At 36.7% G+C, this 27,365-nt stretch overlaps 1 protein-coding gene across 3 annotated transcripts; it reads right to left on the bottom strand.

Moving 5' to 3' along the window:
- Window positions 1–2,081: 2,081 nt before the first annotated feature.
- LOC127938146 (synapse differentiation-inducing gene protein 1-like) lies at window positions 2,082–27,365 on the bottom strand. Of its 3 annotated transcripts, none has more exons than XM_052534574.1 (5): window positions 26,953–27,365; window positions 26,682–26,865; window positions 21,169–21,749; window positions 6,924–7,061; window positions 2,082–3,701 (listed from the first exon to the last, which is right to left on the bottom strand). In XM_052534574.1, the coding sequence occupies exons 3-5, from the start codon at window positions 21,640–21,642 to the stop codon at window positions 3,543–3,545; spliced, it is 771 nt and encodes a 256-aa protein (XP_052390534.1). In that variant the 5' UTR covers window positions 21,643–21,749; window positions 26,682–26,865; window positions 26,953–27,365; the 3' UTR covers window positions 2,082–3,542. The 3 variants fall into 3 exon arrangements, with proteins under 3 accessions (XP_052390534.1, XP_052390531.1, XP_052390533.1); XM_052534571.1 differs by having other exon boundaries at window positions 27,025–27,365; XM_052534573.1 differs by having other exon boundaries at window positions 26,682–27,365.

Genomic DNA, 27,365 nt, shown 5'->3' with positions numbered 1-27,365 from the left:
CATACAGCCTTAAAAACACCATTTGAGTGACAATAACAAAACACAAATCAGATAGAAATGACTGCAGTTCAAATTTTCTAAGGTAAAATGCTTATTTAATTTAACTATTCTTATGGTGTTGATCATTGCAAGTGGCATAAAATGAATGTCTGAAAATGACTAGTCACTATGGAAACATAAAATGTGGAAAAGAGGCTGATACACAATCAAGGGAGGGCAGACGCTGACACTGTTCATTTAAAAATTAATTTAGCAAACACATGAGGAAAGAAAATGTAAAAAGGCTTGATAGCATATTAGTATCAGTTGAGACTTTGATGGAAAGTGAAAACCATTTTTATTAATGCCAATTTGTGATAATTTATAGTTTGTAACCCACATGTTAATTTTATTTTCACTACACTTAAAAATAGCAAAGATTTACTTGGTCAAGCCTCAGTGGCTGCAAAGTAGCGTATAGTGTTTTGTAAAAACTGATTCTGTTTTGCTATTTCCAGCTATGCTCTGGAGACTAGACACTAGGCCATTATGGGAAGCTAATTGTGAACTGTAAATGTCAGGTATGACTAATGCATGACCTGCGCTGAGAGACTGCAAGTGTCCCATGTTGGCTTTCAACGCTCCAGCGGTTGCAGTGGAAATGCACTTGCTAAAGACCACAACGAAACCAGCAGGTCTTAAGAGAAAGCAGCAGAGGTTTGCATTTAACCTTCCAGGCATTATTATTCAATGGTGTGCATTATGCTACGTACTATTTCAAGTATGTGAATGTAGGGTGGCATAAAAACCTACAAAAGTTCTGATATGACTGGTATGAGAATTTATTTTATTCTCCGTTGCTTCATTTTGGACTATTTAGAGCTTCATTTTGGTGCCGTATATTAAGCATTAAAGGGGTTGTTCACACAAAAATAGGACGTTGGACAGTGAGAAGTGTTTTACACAGAAGCGCAGAGCAGAGAACAAAACAAAACAAGTCACAAACTACCCTGCCCCAATTCACTGCTATTATAACTCTGATTGTATTTGTCTGAAAGAACCGTCATCTACACCTAGGATGGCTTGAAGGTGAGTATTAATGGGGTAATTTTCATTTTTGGGTGAATTATCCCTTTAAGGGTAATTAGTTCTTACGACACAGATATGAACAGTGTATTAGCTATACAATTCTCAACCGTACCCTCATTTCTGCATATGCTTGTCTAAGAAAAGCTTGGTGATTCAATGAGTTCATTCTCAATAATCTTTCAGATAACAGCACTGGTAATTAATAAATCTGTTAATCTTGACAAAAGCAACACAAAAATAGAAAAAAATTCCCTGATATATTGAGTTTTAGTCACAATAAAATATTTTTTAATCAATTGCATCTGTTTACAATTTATATTACAGTGGTCCAGGTTACACTTTTTACACATTGATATAATTCATCAGAATAATAATAATAGCAATAACAATACTTTACTCCGGGCAGAAGTTTCTTAACACTCACAACAGAAATGCAAGTGCAATTGTTGATCAGTACATCTCTTTTGTACTTCTTTCACACTTTAACATGAAGACTGTAAAGCATGACCTTTACCAATTAGCTCTTTTCACAATGAACATTTCTCTACACACATTTAAGTCCTTGTTGACGAGCTCCTTCAGAATTCAAAAAGCATCTGCAACCTGTAAGTACCAGGATGTCAACTATTTTGTTTTGTGCCTAATCCAGGGGCAGGAAAATCTACTTAAGAAAAAAGTCAAAAGGTTCTTAAAGAGGTTTATTAAAATGCTCTTTAAGAATTTTCTTAAGAGTATCCTATTTTTTTTTTCTTAAGAATAAAATGAGAGACTTTGAGGTTGGAGTTTAGCCTAACTTTAAGATAGGGATCACCAATCTCGGTCCTGGAGGGCCAGTGTCCTGCAGAGTTCAGCTCCAACTGCCTGTAACTCTCTACTATACCTAGTAAGACCTTGATTAGCTGGTTCATGTGTGCTTGATTAGGGTTTGGGTTTGGGCTAAACTATGTAGAACACCGGCCACCCAGGACAGATTTTGGTGACCCCTACTTTAAGAGGATACTTGAATTTTGTAAAAAAAAAAAAAAAAAAATACCTCACTGTAAATATGCAAACTTGTGTAGAATCTGGGTATTCAATAGTATTGGGTATTTCAAATAAACATTAGAAGCAATTTGGAGGTTACATACAATTGGCTAACTTCAAAATGTTGCCAGTTTCTTTCTAGCAGCTTCCAAATGAGGTCTGTACCACAGGAATTCAAGTCCAGCCCCGAATCACTACCTAGCCACCGAAGAACCCATAGTTTTGAAGTTCTTATGTGGATTACTACAACAGATTCAGTCTCCATTGTTGTTGAAATAGACTAGTCGACCTTTAGCTCAACATCCCCTGTGCCTTCGTTCCCACGCCTGTGGGCTCAGAGACATCCAATACATTATTAATAGATTCAATCTGAGTGCCTTTCACCTGAAAACTAAACCTGCCTTTTTGTTCAAACATCCATCTTAGGACTTGAGGATAGTATATCGTACATTTCTGACCATCTGTCTTGAATTTTGCCAACTCTGAAGATTTTTTTTTTAATCATAAGGGACATTAAGTGGTGTATTTGGGTGGTGAAAGGAAACATATTGATAACATCCATGTGTAAAGTAATTTCATTTATATTCAGTTCAGACATCTGGGAGTAAAGGTGAATCTGTTAAAGTCGAGCAAATCCATACCAATATATAATAAACACTTGTTGTTCTTCATTCATGTTTACTTATCTTGGGTCAAAATGAAGATTTGGACTTTGGACAAAACAAAAGACAGGATTTACATACAAAGCATAGAGCCCTTAACAAGTGGGAATGAAATACAGGTTGTGTATAAGTGACGTTGAATGTCACAGATGAGTTTCAATTCACAGAGGTGGACCAAGTTGTCTTTGATAGTTATTTCTTGTCCTGTAGTTCTGTGACATGATCAGAAGCATTTAAGTTTGTGCTTGAACTCCACATTCACTTACGACATAGAAAGCAGTTTTATTTTGGACAATATTCTTTCCTTTTTAATGGAGCTCATAAAATGCAGTTGGTATATTCAGCAGTGCTGGTTTAATTGCGCCACACACATATACAGGGTTTAAACGGAGTTAGTAAGTAATGTGAGAGAAACTGAGAACGGCTTCAATTCTCTTTCAGGTTTTGGAACGAAATACAGTTGGAAAGGGAAAAACAAATCCAAGGGCACTTGTCCCTTTTGATCCTTTGTCCTCTGGAATAGATTCCCTTGGGTTTGGTTAATTGGATTGCTAGTTTCGGTAGTTTATATTCTTCACCTGAACTGCTCTTAGACTAAGTTAAGTTTTATGCAGTGTGGTGTGACAAGGTGAAGCTTACATTTATATTTTATTCTTTTGGTTCATCCCTTTCTCTGATTTGGGGGGACAGCCAGTCCACGGGAAGGGATAAGATATGAGACATTTAGAAAAACATGTTCAGTGCGGGTTGTTTAGTATCATGGAGTCCTGTAGCCCTCTCCTGGCTGTGCTAAATGTGGCCTGGTTTGGACAGATATGCGATGAGGGCCACCACCACGCCCACGTAGACCCCCGTCCCAATGGTGATGGAGAGAGCGGCTAGGAACAAGGCTCGTCTAGATGCGATGCTAGCCAATGGGAAGTCTCCCTTGGTCACGGCTTTGCTGGTCTGGAACAAAAAAAAGGGAGTGGTGAGAGTGAAGCCAGATCAAAGGATACATTGACCTGTTTTCCATTCAAGGGTAAATTGCATTGACCTATATAGTGCTTCCTTGATGAGGATTGAATGGAATATCAGACATGTTCTTACGCACAGCACCAAGACAAACATGAAAGGCTTTTACAACATTTAAAAAATATATGAAACTTTTTTTTGAAGGGGCAGTGTCACAAAGAAAATTACCTTTTTGAATGTTTATGAACCTTTTTGAAAATGAATGCTGCCTTTTAGGAAGCAATGTGAATTGCCACATTTCTGATGTGCTGAATGTATCTAGAAAAGAAAATAACAAAATTCTGGACACATTCATTAAGCATGTTGTTAGTGCACCCTTAAGCATTCAAATGTCTTCAGTTCACTTTTCAAAAATGTAAAGTTATATTAAAGTCATGCTTACATGACATGAAAAAAAATCTTAAATGTCTTTGTTCATCTTTAGTTGCACTTTTGTAGAAGAGAGAGAACTGGCACTTTTAATCTGTCAGCTGGTCTTGTTTTTAATGTCTGTCAATGGTTAAAGTCTGTGATAATATTAGAGGTGTGAACCACTAGTCTCAAGTTTCAGTTATGATTATCATGTCATCTGTTCAGTTCAATTTCATATCACAATACATTGACGATGCACTGAATCCTGAATTTTCAATTTTACTTCACATTTCTACAATTTTGTCAATAAATTCAAGCAGTCAGATATATGAAGAATACAAATTATTTCAGAAAAAATAAATATTTGTCATTTGCAATTCATACGTGTACATTATTCTTCTATTACATCATATTGATATTTGTACTGGTATTGAATTGCACAGTTTGATTTTATGATTTTATCAGAGGCAAAAATTCAACAAACACAAACTTTAATCGATGTGTGGAATATGTGGTAGATGTCTTATTCTACAGAGCGTCTTTCAAAGGCTTTTGGCTGATATATTTTTTATGAACCACCAGATGGCTCTGTTTTTGAGACACTCGAAGCTTTGAATCGTTTCCTGAAACAGTCAGAGGAAAGACTCAGTGCTTCACAAGGATTCATTTGCCCATTCCTACCCGCTGCATATTTCATTGTGCGTGACATGATTTACACACAGCGTGTGTCTTCTCTATTTCATGCTCAGGTTCTTCATAAAAGCACGAAATGTGGCCAGATGTCTGGTTTTAAAGTAATTGGAGCATTTTTAATTACTCGTGTCGAGCCTCCCTCTGCCATTAGGTGTGCAATTTGAAGCAGCGCTGCATAGGATGAGTGTATTAAATTATGACACTGACCCAAAAATCATAAGGATCCGTCTGCTCTTTTATCACTCTCACTGTACTTGATGTCATACACTGATCATTAAAGGTCAACCGATGTATCGGTTTTGTCGATTAATCGGCACCAGTAGTTGATTGCTGGAACATTCGGTTTAACGGAAAAAATAGTTTTCTGGTTTGCGTCTGTTCCTGGAGTGGCTGAGAAGGGTCTGTTTTAATTATACAATATACAATATATGAAAGCGGCCTCTAGTGGTTGAAATCACTGACAGCATATGCTATTTGTTTAGACATATGATGCTGCACACTGAACAAAGTGAGCAACTTCAAAACCGGATTTAAATGCAGCAAACAGAAAATCCTGCTGTGCCACAAAGCACCATTCACATAGGTTTCCATTAAATTATGTTGTATTCACCCCAAATCATTGGTAATGTACATAATGAATTGTATATTGAGCATTTTCATTGAAACGTTTGTATTTCTGTGGCTCTAAAAAGTCTGTATGCTTCATTTATAGAGCTATAATATAGAACTCTATTTTGAATTTGCTCCATTTTTTAAACACTGAACTTCAAACTTATCTATGCCTCATTGTTCATTCTTGAAGTAAACTTGTGTCCATTTGGTGATTAAATAAACTGTTTTAGACCACTACTTGAGTTGAACTCAACGCGTCCAGCATGTGTGTGTGATACCAGTGAGTTCTCCTAGGCTCAGTTATTATTATAGAGCATTGTGTTAGCAGCGCAAAAGGTTGTAGGTTCAATTCCCAGGGAACACAAACTGATGAAAAAAAATATATATAGACTGAATGCACTGTCAGTCGCTTTGGATAAAAGCGTCTGATAAATGTCTATTATTTTTACTAGTATGATTCAGTACTGTTTTTTTTATTTTATTTTTTATAAAGCACTATTTTAGTTTTTCTTCAGTATCCATTTTAAAAACTATCAGTTAATTAATCGGTATCGGCCAGTGTGGGCCAACCTAGCTATCGATATCTGCAAAATCCCCTATCGGTCGACCTCTACTGATCATTCCGTGCAGTGACAAGTGACATCATAAAAGCATCAGTATGTTATAATTGGTTATAGTCTATTGCTGAACCAATACCATATTGTCCTTGTCTGCATCGCGATGCATCAAATAAATTATTATTTCGACAACCCTAGTAAATATACCATTTGGTTTGTTATAAAATTAAGACAAAGCCATTTTCTCAGTCTGTAGGAGTGTAGGATGCTGAGGAGGAGGAGGAGTTAAACCCTATGCTGCGGGGAAGGTGAGAAAATCCGTTCAGTATGTTCTCGGAGGAATATTCCAGGCCAGAAGAAGGTGAAAAAACATTCACATTTCCACCAGATCTCATTTCCATCCTTCTCACACACACAAGTTGCATTCTGGGGAACCTTCACTGAACAACACCACCGTCATCATAATTACTCTGGGAGAATTCACTTAGCTCCTGACAAAATAATTCACTCTGGCCGTGTCTGCCACAGTAAACTATAGATAAGAATAAAAAGACTCATTCTGAAGTAGAAAAATAGATGCCTTCTGCTCCAAATGTGAAAATGGAGCTGAAAACATGCATCAGAGGGCCCATGCTTGTCACACCCATGTGATCAGTGCATTCTTGTTTATTCTATGTATATTAGAGAAGTGCATGATAATTTTGCAGTCACACAAGTAGAGCTGTTTGCTTGTATGATGGGTATTCTAATGAGGCACCTGTTCTGTATTATTAAGCAGCTGAATGAGATCACAAATTATTTTCTCTTGTGAGACTGCAAGCTTGTTTGCAGGGCACAGATGAAAAAATGCTGAAGAATTAAACTTGTCTGATTCTTGTTAGTGCAGGTTCTTAGCAGGCTTAATGGTTAGACTGTGGATTTGGTCTGGGGGCTCTGTACTTACCCCCTGAGAAAAGTAGAAAGCAGCAATGCCCAGAGGCCAGAAGCAACAGAGCATAGAGAAGATAGCGAGGCCCAGGTGATCACGAGGAGGGATGACAATGAAGTTGTCCTCACTCTCACTGTCGCTGGAGCAATCCGTCTATAAAGAGAAAGAAGATTCAGTAAGCATACTTTGATTTGTTCACAAGTGTTGTATTTGTAGTCTGGATAATTACAGGATCGTTTTGAGTGCTAGTGTACTTAAAATTATGAAAAATAAAATATACAATTCATGTAAAAAGTATATAGATTGTTTTACATTGTGAACACAACTGAAACCACGAAGTAGTTTGCCGGCCCAGTTTTCATACATTTTTTTTCAAATGTCAAAATTATTTTCTGTGATAATCAATGTTAAGATGTTGTTCTGTGATAATCAATGTTAAGATGTTGTTCACAGAGTTTGTATTGAATCTCTGTAGCATTTCCACAACATTTTGTGAATTTTTCATTGTTTGTCAGTTCTCTCCTTTGATACTAGTGATTCACTTGAGTAACTAAAAATATCGCAGCCTTGTGAAGAGTGTGCAGAGAGGAAAGCTGTTAGGAAAATATTTCTGTACTGATTCACAGCAATATGCTGCAATGTCTCTGGTGTTTTATCTAAAAATAATAGGCCTATTTCTCTATAAACTAACATGAGATGTTAGATTGGATTTCTCCATAAGGAGGGAGTTAAGTGGCTTGTGCACTTGGATATTGTCATGTTTTCTGCTGGTCTAGAACAGGGGTTGTCAAACTGTGGGTCGCGACCCACTTGTGGGTCATAGAATGAAACAAGGTGGGTCGCACAAAGTCACTTGGCTGCAGCTAAATTTGCGTTTCAATGACACACACACACTCACACAGTTCAGTCTAGCAGTGATGCGTGGGTCAATGTATTAATTATCATACGGAGTATGTGGAGACATGCAGAGTCCCACAAGGGTCAATTCTTGCACCCCTCTTGTTTAGCTTGTATTTGTTCCAAAAAAGCATATCCTTATCGCCAAATGAATACAGCCCCAATGACTCCCTCTACCAATGTACTGATGAAATTAACAGTTCGATGTCCCAGAACTAAATTCACATACTGTCATCTAAAAAACATTGCAAGAATTAGATGTTTTGTTTCCAGTCAAGACTTGGAGAAACTTGTTCATGCCTTTATTACCAGCTGGGTGGACTATTGTAATGGTCTCCTCACCGGCCTTCCCAAAAAGACCATTAGACAGCTGCAGCTCATCCAGAAAGCTGCTGCGAGAATTCTGACTAGAACCAGAAAATCTGAGCATATCACACCAGTCCTCAGGTCCTTACACTGGCTTCCAGTTACATTTAGTATTGATTTTAAAGTTCTTTTAATCGTTTATAAATCACTCAATGACCCAGGACCGAAATACATTGCAGATATGCTCACTGAATATAAACCTAACAGACCACTCAGATCACTAGGATCGAGTCAATTAGAAATACCAAGGGTTCACACAAAACAAGGGGAGGCCACTTTTAGTTATTATGCCGCCCGCAGTTTGAATACACTTCCAGAAGAGTTTACATTAGCCACTGTAAATCTAGACTCAAAATTAATCTGTTTAGCTGTGCATTTATTGAATGTCTGAACTGATTGGACTGTATTTTATGTATTAACTGTATTTTATGTAAAATCACTTTTAAGTTTTTTAATTGCTTGTTTTACTTATGTGATTTTTTTTCATGATTATTTTACTTTCTTTTGTGCTGTATGTGTAAATGTGTAAATGAAAAAAAAATGTGTAATTGTGCTATATAAATAAACTTGTCTTGCCTGCCTATATAACAAGTTGTCAAACCTACACTTTTTATCATTGCTTATAGCCGAACACTTTGACATTACATAAGAGAATATAAATATTTCATTGGGCAGTTGTCATTCGGTCTGCTGTGTGCTGTGGAAAAGCAGTTTCTTGAAACTGAAACAATGTGTGTGAGCTCACGAATGAAATGCATCCCCTGGTTGTAAAAAAATGGTAAAAAAGTATCCTCTTAGTAAAACCACCATCCCCCCTTACCATCTCCTTTTTTATTAATAATGTGTATCATGTTAAACTTATCATGCAAATTAAATGTTAAAATTATCTACTTAAGATTATTCACGAATAACGGCGACTGGCCAATCAGAACTCGGTTCCGTAACAAGCTGCGCACAAGCAGAAGCAAGTTTTCATCATTTTTCACCCAAAATGATTCAAGCGCAACTTTTGAATTTCTTTAAAAAGAAGACAGCAGAAAATGTATGATTTTTGAATAACATTTTGAATGTTATTGTGCTGTATGTGTAACTGTGAGGGATTGAGAGATGATAGGAGAGCTGATGTGATCGAGCCATCAACCTTGTAAAACCCAAAACAAAAGATTTGTCTTGAGAGTCCAAAAGAATTCACTGTGCGATGAAGCCTATTAGAATACAAGTAAAACAACCTTATAATTCAAGCAATTAAAGAAAAAATGCCCATGAACAAGTTTTTATGTTTTTATATTCATTGCACAAGCAACATGCTTTTCTGAATATCAGTAGGCCTATACTGTATGCGCGAGCACAAATGTGCTATCAATTTAATACAACAGTGCATTGTAATACTGTGTTTCATTCCTTAAATGAACCAGTTTTTGAACGAATCAAGAGAGCCAGTATTTAATCGGCCCATTCAGATGGACACTTTCCCTGCATCCCAATGTGCTTACTATCCAGCCTATCTGCTCTAAATAGTATTGGAAATGACTAATGTCACAGAATTTAGGAATGATAGTATGCACATTTATTGTCATCATTATTTATTTAGGCCATGACTGGCCTAAACCAGCCAAGGTTTCAGCACAAAAGCACATTTTACTAAATATTGTTTAATTATCAATGTTGACCAAAATTCCTCCATTTCAGGCACAACAAGGGAAAAAAAGCTTATAATTAATAGTTTATTTAATAATGCAAATTTGTCATTAAATACCAACCTTTTTTAAAAATTAGACAAATTTTGTAATCATTGTAAAATTAGCTAAAATTGAAGCTTAAATTCAAACCGCCGGTGCCTGACATTTTTTTAAGAAAATTTACTTTTTTTTTTCCTTTTAGAACCCTGCATTGATTCAAATGCCTAATGCATTGAACTATCCAAAAAATGGAATAAAAACAGATAAGTCAAAAACAATCTCATCATCTCTGCGTTTGGCTGAAAGGCATGAAATTTGTGCATTATGTTATTACTGATCTAAGCTGAATGTGAGTAATCTGCCAGCAGTGTCAAATAGTTAAGCCCCAGAGCCAGAGTCCCACAGCTTGGCCCCCGATAAGCCCACCTTCTTCCTCTCAGGTGCCTCTCCTAAAAGAGGGTGGGCGGGGGGTGATGGCAGATGTTGTCACTGCCTGCCAGTTTCCTGACAGGTAATGACAGATTAATGGATGGTTTTATCCTTTCAGGGTGGCATGAGGCACAGGAAAGAAAGCATGTAATTTATGTAACCAAAATGCCTCCCCCAGCATGAGCACGATTAACCCTGTCCTTCTCCCCCTTTCTGCGATCCATTGCTCTGCTAATAGAACTTCATCTCATTTTCAAGGTGATCGATGTCAACATTTTCAAACTTATTATGTGTGTGTCATGTGTAAGGGCTCTGGATGAGTGCTCTCCTTTTGAACAGAGGAAATTGAATCGATATACATTTGTAATTAGCTGCTTAATCAAATTTATCCAAATTCCAGTTACTCTGTCCAACACGTTTTCATGGCAGCGTAATAGGAGTAAAATTGTTTCATGTTAAACTGAAATTATAATCAAATGGCATGATTTCTGATTGGCTGGGTGTTCGTTGAAGTCTAAACGCTAACGGTGCAGGAAAGGATTTTTTTATTTTATATATTTATACACTACCATTAAAAAGTTTGGGCCTCATTAGATTTTGTAAAAAAAAAAAAAAAAAAAAAAAATTGTAAGTCTCTTTTGCTCACCAGAGGAACATTAATTTATTAAAACAACAACAACCAGTAAAACAATAATATTTTGAAATATTATTATATTTTTTAAATAGCTGTTTCTATTTTATATATTTAAAATGTAATTTATTTCTGTGATGACAAAGCTGACTTTTCCTACAGCCCTTACTCCCGTTTTCACTTCAACACAGCATTTGTGAAATATCTTTACTGTAACTTTTTTTGATAAATTTAATGCATCCTTGCTGAAAGGTATTGATTTCTTTCTAAATAAAATCTTACTGCCCCCAAACATTTGATCAGTAGAGTGTTTCTAAAATATTTTTTTATTAAATTGCACTAGAAAACCTCTAAATGCGTTATACCAATTACTATTATTTTTACGGTCTCACAGCTTCAGCAACACCTGTTTTTTTTTTTTTTTTTTTTTTTTTTAATTTGGCAATTTAGTCTCTTATCTCTTTTTTTTTTTTGTGGCTGTTATGTTGGAGTGCTAAGCACAATTTTTTTTTTTAACAAGTTCAGAAGGTAACGGGTTTATATAATGAGCACATTTGATAAAGAACTGCAGTATTTGCCAAAGTTTGCAAGGCTAATAGCATCAGATTTTTTGTTTAATATGCATGAACAAATACGCATGAACAAAACTTTGTATTCTGTTTTGTTTTCTGAATTCAGGCACACTCCTTCTGTCCAAGCAGATGGTTCTTGGTCAGAATAAGGTGCAATGAGGACCAGACTTTTCGCCCATGAGACTAAATTGAAATTAGTTCAGGCCTGGTCTTTGCCCTTTCATAAAGCAAAATGCAACTTGTGCAGTCGTATTCAGAACTGCACAAACACAAAGATTTATGAATTCTTCTTTTGCCGCAGTCTCCCTTCACATCTGTCTGATTTCAAGCAGTCTGTAGAGAGAGCTGCACAAATGGAAATTGATGTTGAGGATGGAAAGTGAATGAGGCGATCTAAACAACAACTGATGGAAAGCTTGGGGGTGGGGTGGATCCTGGAATAAAAGAGCTGTCCGGTGAAAAGCTCTCCGAGGCAATTATATACCAACAAAGGGGCAGGTAACTGCATCAGCGATGTCATGGGGGGGGGGGGGGGGTCATTATCCCCGTAGGTGTCATAGCATCGCTAAAAAAACAGCTGCAAACATTTTTAATGGGGCTGCTCATAGATTATAAGCAGTTGGCTCATGGGCAGGGCACAGAGTAGTTAAGTTGTGTCATGCCAGGTGCTGGCAACATTTCAGAAGCAGGTCATGAGGATATAATACGGGGGGTTGATTAACGACTAGCTCACACCAGACAAGTAAAAAAAAAAAACTTAATGAGTGGTTAATAAGGCCGGGCTGATTTATAGAACCCACCACACTTACATATGGCATGACCTGTGTTCAAGAACCAGGATGCGATTCTTAATCACTGAGAAAATAATCAGGCTGTCATGTGGGCTTGAAAAATGTAAAAATATAAAGTTCAAGACTGTAGTAGTAATTTATGGGTACTTGGGCTCGATTTGATACAGAAGCCTGGGATAACCTTGTGTAATTGATATTTGCAACCTCTTATCTGAGATGCATTAGTACAATAATGCATTCTGCAATGTTTATTCTTGCTAACCTATCCATCAACCGTTAAGATAAATTATTTTTTGTGGAATACACAGCAAGCTGATTTATCTTCAGTCTGTGTAAATAGCCTTTGATCACCTGGGAACTCAGCGTAGCAGTAATGAGATTAAGAATGGGTTAGTGTTGACAGAGTTCTGTGCGTCTTAATAATTTAAAGACTAATTAATTGCCTGGTGCCAAAGCTTTTCATTTAGACTACAAAGGGGGATAAGAGAAAAACCATTAGTTGTTCAATGTAATGGTTACGCTTGGCTCTGATGCTGGGGAAACACAAGTACAACCAGATTTTAATAATTTTTCAACAACAACAAAAAAAAATAACAAAGATTTTTTTTTTTTTTTTGTTTATGACGCCCAGTTCAGTAATCACAAACTTATATTGGCATTATAATCTTTTCAAAATTATTTTTGCAAATACATTTTCACCTGAAGGCTACTTTATCATATGTATTTTAGGAGCTTTATACAGTATAAAACCACATAAGCAGCTGATGTTTTGAGATGGCCCTGAAATTCATCTCGAGACTAGCATTCGGCATGCTGGAAACTGCAAGTGCATCAAATCTTCTGCAGAATATGATTAGAGGTTGAAGAACATGAAATTTGCCTTTCTTTCTGTCATAAAGTACATATTTGTGTGGCCACATTTCAACTGTGAGAGTTTGTTTGCAGGCGGAAAGAGAGAAATTAAGACAAATTGACAGTAGCTATATAGCTATATACAGAAAACCCAATGCAGCCTTTTCTGCTTTTTCACAGTCAATCGTCATAGCAAAATATTTTTATGGCAAGTAAATTAAATAGCAATAGTCTTCTTTTTCCTATCATTTAACTAAGTTTGACCAATTGGACATGCACATTCTCTGAAAACTTTGCCCAAATATAATGACTAACAACTGAAAGAGTTATTTATTTGACACAACAGTAACACAGATGGTGTGCGATGGCAGATGCTATCAAATGGATGGTAAAAGAAACTAATGATATTATTGACTGGAAAGTTAAGTGCTGCAGATTGCCTATCATCAAAAGCACTCCAGCTGTTAGATCATGAGACAACTGGCTTAAGGGCATCTACAGCTGATCATACTGAAAACATACACTTATTTGACCATGCATAATTACTTCCTTGTTTTAGATAAGCCAGCTCAGTAATTTCCAGTCAACTGTCAAAATCCAGTGTGCTATAAAAGAAGCACCCTTTGCTCATGTTCTCTACATAATACATTCACAATTTGAAGAAATGTTTTGTTTGTCTATTAGGACCAAACGTTCACATATACAGTTTCAGGAATGACAAACGAGTTAAGCGAGTTAATCCGCTAAATTATGCCATGAGTCATTGCTATGATTGACAGTGATGACTGTAGCAACAGACGGAGCAAAACATCTGACGAACCAATGTCAAAAACAGAGTTGTGCATTAAATTATTCAGACTAAATTCAGAGTAACAAAACTACACCAGCAACAAGTCTGTTGACTGAATATATTTACCAGCTTCTACACTTAAAAATTTAGTTTTTAAATTAAATAAAATATTATTTCAAAATTTAATGCATTATTATTTAATTGTTATACCATTAATAATAAATTTCTTTATTTTAAATTTAATTAGAGATCGAAATAATTTACCCTTTTAGGGTGTTGTTGTCTGGGCTTATTTATTTATTTTTTTAAATGACAGGAGACTTTGGCAACTTGAAATGAGGGGTCCCCTGCTGTCATCTACTGGTTACAGAGGTCATTTCTAGGGGTGTCCCCTACTAAGGATTTTCATAGTCGAATCTGAATTTTCGAATCATACTGATATTCGACCGAGTCAAATCATATGTTTTGGGGCAGGGCAAAATACAAGTCAGACATTCAACAGTCATAATTACATTAACACACAGGGAAATGTGCAACGGACACCTCGCAGATAGAAACTGAATGAACTCCTATTGTAGATGCATTTTTCATACAACAACGTGCAGAAACACGTCAACTAAATTCTAAAATTTCACGTTTTATTATAAATATGTTCTCATTATAATTATGTCTGACTAGAGCTGTCACTTTTAGTTCGAAAATCGATTGCACAATCGATCGGATCAACCAAAAATAGGTAATCGATTTTAACCAAATATGTACACTATTAATTTTAAAATAATTAAACAATTAAAAAATATAGATGTAACAAAACTCACAAACGAGCAGAAAAAGAAAATAAAGAATTCTGGCATGGCCTGTTCTCAAGTCCATTTAAAGTTAAAAAAATTTTAACAGTTGTTTGAAATGGATTGAATCATTACTTGAAATAATCTTGGAGATTTTTGAATTGCCTAAATCATAAATGCAGCCGGGTTGAAGCCTGCAGTGATGTTTTTCTTTTGTTATGGAAGCCCTCTGCATATACATTTTTTTGAGAATGTTGCACTCCTGTTGCTTTTTGTTATTCTGCCAGAAACTTCATGCCAATAAATAAGAAATATTTGCTGACTTTTTTTTTAATATTTTTTTATATATATTTGCTGCGTTTCCAGTGCTCTCTTTACGTTCGTCCGTTATTTGACGTTGAAAAAGGAAACGTCTTTTTTTAGAAATGGAAAACCGATTTTACAATCGATTCAATGAACACTTATGTCTTAAATCGAAAATAATTTTTTCACAAAAGTGACAGCCCTATGTCTGACAGTTCCGGTGGTAGTTATTAACATTCTGCATTGTCCTGCTCCTCTGTGCATTTAAGATATAATCACCGTAGTAGGCCTACTACAATGAAGTAGTGTTGCATGGTGCACTGATACTTCAAAAGTATCGCGATTCTCGGAAATTAAAAACGTCATGATTCCTAAATTTATTAGTATTGATACTTCAAAGAATGACTACGTTCCAGATTTGTAAGAGACGTATTTCATGTCAGTGTCTGCAACGCACGCTTCCAGTGCCTCCCTATGGACATCTGTGTTTTTTCTCCTCACACAAGCAGCAAAAAAGCGATACAGCGAGATGGCTGCATTAGTGGCTTTGCTAAACTGATTTGGCTTTACTAAAATGTGTGCATAATCGCATTAAATAGTTTAAATCAGTTGTTCAGATGAACAAAGCACAAGGTTTTCTTGCATAATTAACATTTTAATTTTTTGGTCAGACAGTTCATATATAATATTCACATTAATCGGGGATTAAACGTGGAGTTATGTCCTGTATGCTGCTAAATATGAAAACGAGCATATCTGCACAGCACCTATAACTGTGCTTCGTTTCTGCTGATTGTTGATCGAGATTTACATGCTTGGCTCACTGACCCTGTATACTCATTCATTTCGTTCATAAACGAGATGTATCAGTTCATTCAACTCTCACGAATGAGAATATCTCTCGATCTCGTTTAGTGAAGGGCGGATTCGTTCACTACATTCAACAAATAACATGCTCCGTCACATCTTGAGTAACTCTTTGACAGGATGAAACAGTTCACAGAGCTGTTCACGAGCTGCGCATGCGCTGCTAATAGCGCCAATATTTTGTTCAAATGTTTAACATATATGCTGTTCATATGTTAATTTATTAGTGTGTTATATGATTAGAATGTTGTCCCGGTTTTAAAATAAAGCACAGCAATGATATTTGAGAGTGTATTTTCCCCTTTCAGGAAAAGTATCGAAATCGCAATTCTTGACTAGGTATCGGTATCGAAACAATAATTTTGGTATCATGACAACACTACAATGAAGCGTTTTACTGTAGAGCAACTCAACCAAATTAATTTTATACAAGATGAATTATAGGCTACACGATATATATAAACTGGCTGAAATGTTTTTAAAACACCTGTGCCCTACCTGATCCAGTCTTTCACTCTGCCTGTGTCAGTTTGAGTCTGGTTAAAGTTTTAAATCCCTGCTGTCAAATTGCTCCTCTGTCAGTCACGGATTATGGAAAGTGAAACCTAAATCTTTAGGGGTGGTTGGATTTATTCACGCACATTAAAATATTTATTTGAAGATTCTTTCTTTTCAGATTCTTATTAACTGCATTAATTTAATAGGCTGTATATTAACATATTGGGAGAAAACCAGTAGTTCTTTGTGAAATCAGACATTTGAGCACCACCATATAGCCGATATTGCATGATCCTAACACCCCACGAATATTCGACTGTGAGAGGAGTCGATGGGAGTCGAATCAGGCTCCTCCTATCAAAGCATTGAATCTTCGAGTACAGTAGTCAACATTTGAAGTGGATCAAAAAGTTAATCAAAGTTGTCCAAAGATAAGAACGCTTTTAGGTTTTAGGACAACTTTGATGACAGTTTTTGATCCACTTCAAATGTTGACTATTGCATTTGGGGTCACCCATAGTAATTTCATGTCAATTTCATCTTAAACCAGATGACATTTTTCTGAATGAAAAGTAAATTTTACTGCACAAATATAGAGTTGAGAAATAATAAAGGCTTTAACATATTATAAGTGTTTTAAAAATATGCTATGAGGGTAAGTTAATTATTATCAAGAATACCATTAACCCTTTCGCACATGAGTTTAAAATATTCTAGCTGAGACCTAGTGAGTTTTTTTAGACGACCGTTATTTTAGAATGCATCGCCTTATTGTTTCCATGGCAATGTGTCCTGCTTGTCATGTGACACAACGCAGCTGAAAATAGATCTGTATGACACATGGATCTCTTTTATTTCGTTTTTCCCATTTTTTCAAAATTTTCCCAAAACATGCTTACTATATTATGAAATATCTGATATTCCGATTCTGAAATATGTGCAAGTAAATATATATGATTTGGCTCTACGCCAGTCAAAGAAAATGGATTTAAATTTAGCAGTTGATGACGTGATGCACTGAAAGTTCTAATCACACCGGTGTGACCATACGCTTCAGGGACCAGCCAAGACTGATCACACCGGTGTGACCGTACGCTTCTTTTTTTAAGAATAGTGTAGTGGGTGGAGTTAATGTGCAAACGGCAATCTCATTGGCTGGCTCTCACCTATTATCATCCCTGTTTTGATTTCAGCAAATCAGTTTGAGTCAGTTCAAGTCACAAAACCTGATTAATATTCATCAATCCAGCAGCTCATTAATCCTTAGTAAACCTTAAAGGGTGTGTTTTATAGTTCTTATTATTAGAATTTGTATCACTATCTTACTTTTGTTAGTTTTTTCCCAATTTTCTTTACAGAAACACTGAATGACCAAAAAAGCACCATCACCAGTCCAGTTAAAATGTTCAGTTAAAATTACTAATATGCATTCAAACGTGGTTATCAAGTTGACTTCTAATTGCTAAAGTTCTATTATTAAATAATACTTGATTATTATGAAGCTTGACTGACTGATGTTAATAGTTTACTTTCAGATATTAAAAAATTATTTTACACATTTTTATTATATATATCAGCCTGGCGTGTAAACTAAAATATTTACTAGCTAATGGCGATTAAATTGCCAGGTGTCCATAGAGGGTTGACTGCGTTCCCAAACAGCAGGCATCCACCTCTAAAAGCAATGACCACATTTATTGTGTTATGTCTGCTCTCTCTGGAGAGCAAGTAATTTATTACATATGAAAATTATTATACGTATTCAGTGGCTTGTCCTAGTTTTCTTAGAGATATGTAGTGCCAGTTTATCAGGAAGTAATGTTTTTGTTCTCTTTGACTTGTTCGATGGGTTCTTTATTCGCAAATGTTTTTAATGCGATATTCCAGTTTAGCACATAAGTTAAATACTGTGTGGTGTGACTCACCACGCAATATTCTGTTCTATGAATATTTGTTCCATTCAGCTGATCACGACCCATGCAGACACTCCACTCATGTAACGCTCATGTTCACCAGAAATGTAACGTCTATGTACTGGGTAACGCTTATAAAGTGTGAGGTGAGGTGAACTAAATTGGCTTTAAAAGCATTAAACTGGGGTTTAAGAAGATAAAATCCTGATTTCATAACATCCTGTTACTAAACTAAAACATTAGGCCCATTATTGGCTCTTTTCCACCAGAGGAGATCATCCAAACAAGATCTGTTGTCAATCCACCCCTCAAATGAGAAGCTCTGACAGGTGTGTGTGCACTTTCCAAGGGTGAGGACAACTAAGGCACAGTTCGCACTTTCCTGTTACACGCAAGATATATTTCACAACACTCAGTATAAAGAACAAGAATGGAACAACAGAGGTGTCTCTAGAGGCAAACTCCCAAGTTCACTTTATCATTGCCACAGAGGAAGAACAGAGGGATCTTAAAGCTATAGAATACAAATGAAGAAACACAAGCCTCAGTGTCGCAGGCATGTTACTACTGCACTGTAGAATTGTCTCTCAAAGAATGCTTATGAGTATCCTATTATGAGATGTAAAGACACTGTGTGAACCTGATTTATTAATCATTAGCCATTCAGATGAATCGTTCTGATCTCACATTAGCTCACTGTACTGACTTTGTATTTGACATAACCCCAGATGGAATCTGGAGACTTGTTTTTTTTCACCTTCACATCTGTGCTGATTTTTGGGAAAATCTGTATAATTTTGCAGGAAAATTTGTGATAATAATTATTTGTGTTGGTCTATGCTGGATATTTAAATGCACATGCTCATTTATTCTATTTTTACATTTATACAAACAATTTTGGACACATTACAAATTGTGAGTAAAAAAGGAATGGAATAATTTACAAATCTCATGAACTTATATTTTATTCACAATAGAATATAGATAACAAATCAAATGTTGAAAGTGAGACATTTTGAAATGTCATACCAAATTTGGGCTCATTTTGGATTTCGTTGGATCTACACATTCCAAAAACGTTGGGACAGGTAGCAATAAGAGGCCGGAAAAGCCTCTCAGAGTGGCAGTGTCTCTCAGAAGTCAAGGTGGGCAGAGGATCACCAATTCCCCCAATGCTGTGGGGAAAAATAGTGGAGCAATTTCCGAAAGGAGTTTCTCAGAGAAAAATTGCCATTCACTGTTGCCGGCTAAAACTCTATAGGTAAAAAAAGAAGCCATATCTAAACATGATCCAGAAACGCAGGTGTTTTCTCTGGGCCAAGGCTTATTTAAAATGGACTGTGGAAAAGGGAAAAACTGCTCTGTGGTCAGACTAATTAAAATTTGAAGTTCTTTTTGGAAAACTGGGACGCCATGTCATCCGGACTAAAGAGGACAAGGACAACCCAAGTTGTTATCAGCGCTCAGTTCAGAAGCCTGCGTCTCTGATGGTATGGGGTTGCATGAGTGCGTGTGGCACGGGCAGCTTACACATCTGGAAAGGCACCATCAATCCTGAAAGGTATATCCAAGTTCTAGAACAACATATGCTCCCATCCAGACGTCGTCTATTTCAGGGAAGACCTTGCATTTTCCAACATGACAATGCCAGACCACATACTGCATCAATTACAACATCATGGCTGCGTAGAAGAAGGATCTGGGTACTGAAATGGCCAACCTGCAGTCCAGATCTTTCACCCATAGAAAACATTTGGCGTATCATAAAGAGGAAGATGAGACAAAGAAGACCTAAGACAGCTGAGCAACTAGAAGACTGTATTAGACAAGGATGGGACAACATCCTATTCCTGAACTTGAGCAACTTGTCTCCTCAGTCCCCAGACATTTGCAGACTGTTAGAAAAAGAAGAGGAGATGCCACACAGTGGTAAACATGTCCTTGTCTCAACTTTTTTGAGATGTGTTGATGCCATGTAATTTAAAATCAACTTATTTTCCCCTTAAAATAATACATTTTCTCAGTTTAAACATTTGATATGTCATCTATGTTGTATTCTGAATACAATTTGAAAATTTGAAACTCCCATCCTATGCCACATGCTGTGATCAATGGAAAGCTGTGATGAGAAATGCCACTCATCATGTTTTCATTTTATGGATTATAAATGTAAAAAAAATATATATATACTATTATTATTATTATTATTACTTTTATTGTTCAATTTGGTTCGGTTCACATTATATGCTTACATTTTAAAAATTACAAATTCCATATTTTGTAATGTGTAGTGTAAACCACAGCACTTATCATGAAGATATCCCACACCGTATGGCCAGAGGTCCCGATCCCCACATGCAGAGAATGTCTTTAATATCATCAGACAACCACAGCGAGCACTGGAGCTGCTCAGCATGGAACTACATCCATTGTGAGACTCCAAAAGGCCCAGAATCCTGCACATGACCTGAATACATATTACTGTCACTGAGCTTTAAGGGTGACGGTCCCTCATCCAGCACCATTACATCCCATCAGCAGCACTGAACATTGGCCAACCCTTCTCATTAGCTCCTGCCTATCTGCTGAGAAATTAAAGTGGTAGTTGTCACACATCATCCAATAGAGCCAGCAGATGTTCCAATAGCATAAAGTGATGTTTAACAGCAATTTCAGACCCCAAATAGAAAATTAAACCTTTGAAGAACAGGCTTTTGAAATGTGAAGCCTTTCTTATATTATAAAGTAGGCTATAACTAGAAGCTGGTGTTCCCTGGGAGAATTGAGCTGCAATGCTTTAAGGCCACCTGTCAAGGACCTGATGAATTAATCCAGCCGTACAGAACAACATAAGTTCAGCTCCATATCTTCAAAGAAACCTTACCTCATATTCCACGTATTCCTCTTCCTCCACCTCGTAAGACACTGTCTGGATTTTCACCTCGTTTTCATCCAGCAGTTTAGCCTGTGGGTCCTCCGTACTGGGGGTCTCTACCGCTATGTCCTTTTTCTCCATGAAGGTGGTCTCACAGCACTCGTTTTTGTAATCCTTGCCCTTGCCACTCACATCGTCCTTGTATAGGATGAAGTTAGGCTTGTAAAAGGCCTCCACCGCCAAGTGAAGAGAGGTGGCATCCAGTAGCTGGCCTCTAGCCTTGTCGTTTTCTCCCGTAACTGCAACCCCACCTCCACCGCCACCACCACCACCTCCTCCACTTCCACCATTCACAAAGTAGTTTATAATGTTCTCCTGATACTGGTTGCTGTGGAAGTCTCCCCCATAGCCATAGTCAACCATCACCATATGCTTGCTGTTCTTATCCAGAAGAGGGTTCTGAAGCTCACTTAGGCTCTCCATTGTAGAAGAACAGAGCACCGGGACTTTGTGTTTAACAGCCGGATGGAGAATGAAGGGAAGGAGCTGAACTGATGTGACAGGTGCTAATGTGTTCAATAGGACGTGAGCTGTAGGAGGAGTGAGAGGAGAGAGAAGTGAGGAAAAGAAATGAAGAAATGCACTATTGAGCATATGCAGAGGAAAGTTTAATAAGACCGAACTGCCAGAATAGAGAGGTGCAGGGCAGCAGGAAGGCAGCCAAGCAGTTAACACAATGATGTAGATGCACAAAAGAGTGGCTTAAGCTACAGTTGATCTGTGAAGACTCTTATTAGGGACTGTGACATAAATAATGCAGATTGTGGGGCTCTGCATAAGAGTAGTGAGTGACTGTACATGTCAAGAGAGAGTTTTTTCTCTCTATGGTTTTCTGCTGTTTCATGCACATTCAAAAACCTTTATGTCCCATTCCTCTCAAACTGTGGTTATCTGGCAGATTTCAATTAACTTCATTCTGCTGCCCCATGACACTCACTGATAACCCTGCTGCATGGACATGACATGACTGAGAGTTCATATGCCATGAAGGTAAAGTAAACATATTTGTTACAAAAGCAAACCCAAATGTGGCCAGTGGCTGTGGCAATTGGCTATCCAGAATTTTGACTTTTGTCTTTATGTCAGTTTTATGTTATGATATTTTGTGTCTGACATTATTTATTTTACAATAATAGACTAGCATGAAAAAGTAAGAATGGTACGTCAATCTTGTGAATGACTGGACAGAAAACACTGAGGCAACAGTGAAATGAGAAATCTTTGTGTAGTAATAAACAGATTATTTCACAGACATGTCTCAGAAAACTAGCATTGTCAATTTTCATAATCCTTTATATTTAACTGTCAATACAATGTTATGTGTAGTATAGTTAATAATATATATATATATATATATATATATATATATATATATATATATATATATATATATATATAACATACTGTAATTATGTATGGCAGTTATTAGAAATTTAACAAAGTCCACTATGAAAGAATTCAATACCAGACACTTATGTAGCACTGAGATTTTAGGAGAAATATGTAGGTAGTTGGTGTGCATAGTCTATTATCAATCATTTACATTTAAGCATATGGCAGAAGATTTGATCTAAAATGACTTCCACTGCATTGAATATATAAAACAATTTACCATGCATTCCCATAGTGCCATTCTGTCTGAGCTACAGCAATGTACTTTTTTTTTGTCTTTTACTTTAGTGCAGGTTTTGTCATGACATGCAGAGTGTCAGCTGTGGTGCCTTCCTATGACTGTATTCATGTTGAGACAGTGTTTCTACCATCTGCTCACATGATTACAAAACGCAATTGAGCTGAAATGGACTGATGAATCAATAAATTTTTAGCAATTACAATTAATTAATCATCAACTAATCATATATATATATATATATATATATATATATTTTTTTTTTTTTTTTTTTTTTTTTTTTTTTTTTACAGAAATATTTCTGCATGCAGAAATCTAGAAAGAGTGTGTATCTTTCAAAGAGTTTGTCACTAAACATTTGATTAGTTTTTCCACATCGCATTAGTCTGGCTTTGCAAACATGACTTCCTGGTGGTCTGATTAAAAAAAAAAAACTTGTGTGCCCTTAGCGGTGTAAAGTCAGCCAATCACATAAGTTCTTGCCAGATTGAGAAACTGCTTTCCAGTTTTGTGTGCAGTGTATATCAGACGGTCAGTGGGTGGGCTGTAGATGTGCTGTCTTAACCCTTAGACTAATATGTATCAGTATCTTTAATGTGTGACTGATGTGAAGTTAAATAGTCTCGCAGGTTTATGATGCTCTTGAACTGAACACCATCAGTTGTACTCGGATGTAAATCCTGTCATAACTCTCTTGTGATGGAGAAAACGGCACATGGCTGCAGTGGTTGGCGTGCCCTCTCTTACCATCTCCCCATTAATCTGTGATTAAAATAGCAACACAATGAGCTAGAAAGCAGATTATTTCAGAGATTTTGATTTGATTGTGCCAATGCCTCTGCGGATTGTCAAATGTTTGATCATGCGTCAAGGAATGCTGACTTCATGCTTCACCCAGATTGTTTGAGATCCCCCAATTCTCAATACTCATTTCAACAAAGTCAGCATCTACTGAGCACAGTCTCCCAGTGCAATAATACTACACCATCAGAGCTAACTAATGAAAAGAGGACGCTAGAAATAGACTCTAAATCTAGTCTCTAGAGATCAAATTATGAATTAGGGAATAGATTGATGATTAGTTATTCTAGGAGCTTTCCCTATTTGAATGTCAATCTCTCTCTCTCTCTCTCTCTCTCTCTCTCTCTCTCTCTCGCTACATTGATTCCTGGACAGTTTCGACCTGCATCTTCAACAAAGTGGCTGCTGCAAATCCATTACTCACATTCACTTGCTTCCTCTCCCATGCTAGCTATCATTTCTTGTCCTGCCTAAATAAAACAAGGTCTATTTGTGGTTAAATATACTGGTGGAAGAGAATGAACAGTGTGTGCATGGACTCTGTGGCTTGTTATGTAAGTCTGAAGCAATTAAGTTGTATAACGTCGAAAAGAAATGAGATAGATAAAATGACAGCTACAGCTTTTATTTATACTCAATTGTATATTTGTAAATGTTATTTAATTTTTAAATGATCCAATATTATTGTAAAATGTAAATGATTTAAAATGATCAATTGACAATAAATTAAATTTAATACACTTTTCAGATAACCGGGTTTTATTGAAAGGTACTGTAGAGGGCATCTAGCATTTTAATTTTATGCATATTTACATAATTTCACATGACATTGTTGCTGTATAGATAATGTTATAGTTATGTCTAGTTTCAATTGAGCAAGCTAAAGTATATAGGAAGCTATAGCTTGTCACATTTGCTCTGTTGAAACATTTGAAAAGTAGAATTGGTCGTGATTCATTTCATCATTCAGACTAAAGCAATTCAGCTTAGGATAAAAAGTGTCTTCTAAATGACAAATAACTGTCTTGTACAGAATTGAGTCAGAGAGTCCTTTTAAAGCATTTTAAAGGCCCATTAAGATTCACAATAAACATTTCTCTTCTACTTTCTTTGTTAGCTTCATGAATATGTTTTGTATGGAGCCTTATCGCAGGAAGTTGAAAAGATTAAATATTAAATTCCTTCCCGGAAACATTCAAATAGCAAACATCTTTTTAAAATGGTGATCATGGCAACCACTATTTAGCTATTTATCATGACTGTGGTGTGTGTGTGTGTGCAGTTATACATTTGCATCTCCTAGAAACACTTGTTAAGTGTGCAAATATCCTTTGTCAAGGTCAGATGAGAAGAGTCTGAATAGCATCCAATAGTACAGGCAGAAATAAACACTTTGATATACATAGAAAAAGGCTGTTTACATTCCAAGAACAAGTAAAACTGAGATGACCGTGGTTAAATAACCCTATTAGAATCCAGTCAGCCCACACAGATTCACAGCAGTAAGTCAACATGTGATATCAGACCATTATGCAGAAACACAGACCTTTTATCTCAGCTGTTCTATTTTTATCTCTAATAGGTTAAATGTGATTATAAAAGTCACTAATGAGGAGGGTCACAACACAGAAGGTTTCCTCGGTAATTATGAATACGCAAATGTTTTCATTTTTTTCTTGCATGACAAATAAAACTACCAAATACTGGTACCAAATACTGCAATCAATCAGACTGACAGTGAATTAGAACAAACAAACAACCACTTCATAGTTTTTGTCATGATATACTTGAATCAATCTTTCCATTTCAGAAATTGCAGTTTCAAATTTCAATCCTTAATAGTTTTTAATAGCATTTCTACTCTTAACTTAAGGGATTTAAAACAGTGAGAGGTGCAACATGCTTCATTCCTCATTGATTGTAGCACCTTCCTTCCTCCTTGTGCTGAGGTGCAATCAAATCACCTCAGCACTCAGGTGTCTTAGTCAATTAAGCCTTATGAGTCTCGGCCCTTCTGAATTCTAATAGGATAGAGGCTGAACACACTTTAGCAGTGTTAATGTGTTGGGTAAAATGGATAATGGAGACTTTTGCTACTCATGTATGCACTTTAATCTCCCTCTGCACAATCCTGGCACAAGAGAGGGCTATAGAAGAACGAAGGAATGTGGATTTGTAATACTAAGAGGCTACTTGTACTCTAGTATTTATTTAATATGCATATGTATAATTATCTGTTGATGTTGTTTTCACTCATGGTCATACATCCTGGCTCGTGACTCATGCACCCAGTGGATGAAGGGGAACATCAGAGCAGGAAGAAGAGAGAACAATTGCTTTTTAAGAGTACCTTTCCCCTTTGACAAAAGTGAATAATTACAGGGCACCTACAGCAGTATACCATTACCATTTAACTACCAGAGAATGAGAGCTGAATAATCCATAATCCTAAAATTCCGAAAGATGAAAATCAATGCATGAATGTATATGCACATTGGTTTGTATGTAGCCTATGTGAATATGTGTATATGCTTTGCTTGCATAATACATCTGGATGTTCCTTGTGAACTGTACAGAGTAGTGTACTACACAGCTGTACATTGGAACTGGCAGAAGTATCGTACATAAACAAATTTGCATATCAGTTATGTGTGTCATGCAGTGGAAAGTAAACAGAGGAACAAAAAGGTTAATTCTGGCATCTGAGCACTGGGTTTCAAGTCCTTTCGTCAACACAAAATATAACAGTGTGTACAGTAACGATAAACAGCCAACATAAACTTTTCACTCAAGAGCACATGCATAATCATATAAAAATGTACTTCATAGGCATTCAAACTTAATACGCTCTGGCCGAGAGCTCTGCTTATATTTTAAACATTTGTAGGCTACAGTATTACTCATAGCACTAATTCAGCAAGGTATTTACGATACACTGACAATATCTGTTCATTCCAGGAGACAGTTTCAATGTGAGCTACCATATTTATGACACATTTCAGCCTCGTATTTGGAAATGTCCATGTCTTACCTTGCGACCGAGCAATCCAGGTGCCGGCTCATTCGATTTGATTCAATGGCAATTTGACAGTCGACTGGCTTTCCAAAGAAATGTCAAACGGCTTGAATCCGACTCTCGCATCGCAGAAGCCCGTGAAGCACCGGTAAACTCGGTAAACAGCAACACCTCTGATTTCTAAGGATGGACACGAGCACTGAAACAAAGAACAACCTGCTAAACGTTAGTGGTCGAAGCAGTTGTCGAACAACAGATAGCCACCTTTACTAAATAGGGGCAGTACCTGATAAAAAGCAGGTAAAATTACTGACAGTAACACAGTGAAGCTTTAAAAGCCTGGTTCTGTACACCGCACCTCATAGCAGTATAAATCCGCGCGCATCTTTCAGTTGAGCTGCTCAGAACTGCGCGAACTTTCTTGCCAGAAGCTTTAAAAACACAACAATCTTTCTCGGTCTCCGTGGTTTTATACTATGAAGTCATCAAATAACCTTAGTGGTAGATTACTGCTGTAAATTCCCGTTCCATAAAAGTCAATATTTCGTACTGATAGAACAAGGTGAAAATGCTGTCAGTGACGGAGTGAACGGACTTTCCATCGTGTGTCCCTCCAAACAGGACACGAAAAATGCACTATGAGTCCAGCGCGCGTGGATGTGTTTCAGTTTATCCTACTCTCTAGCCGATATAAAACAC

This window comes from Carassius gibelio, chromosome A20, assembly GCF_023724105.1.
Source record: "Carassius gibelio isolate Cgi1373 ecotype wild population from Czech Republic chromosome A20, carGib1.2-hapl.c, whole genome shotgun sequence".
In the NCBI taxonomy this organism is placed as follows: Eukaryota; Metazoa; Chordata; class Actinopteri; order Cypriniformes; family Cyprinidae; genus Carassius; species Carassius gibelio.
This window is presented reverse-complemented; position numbering and strand designations above follow the sequence as displayed.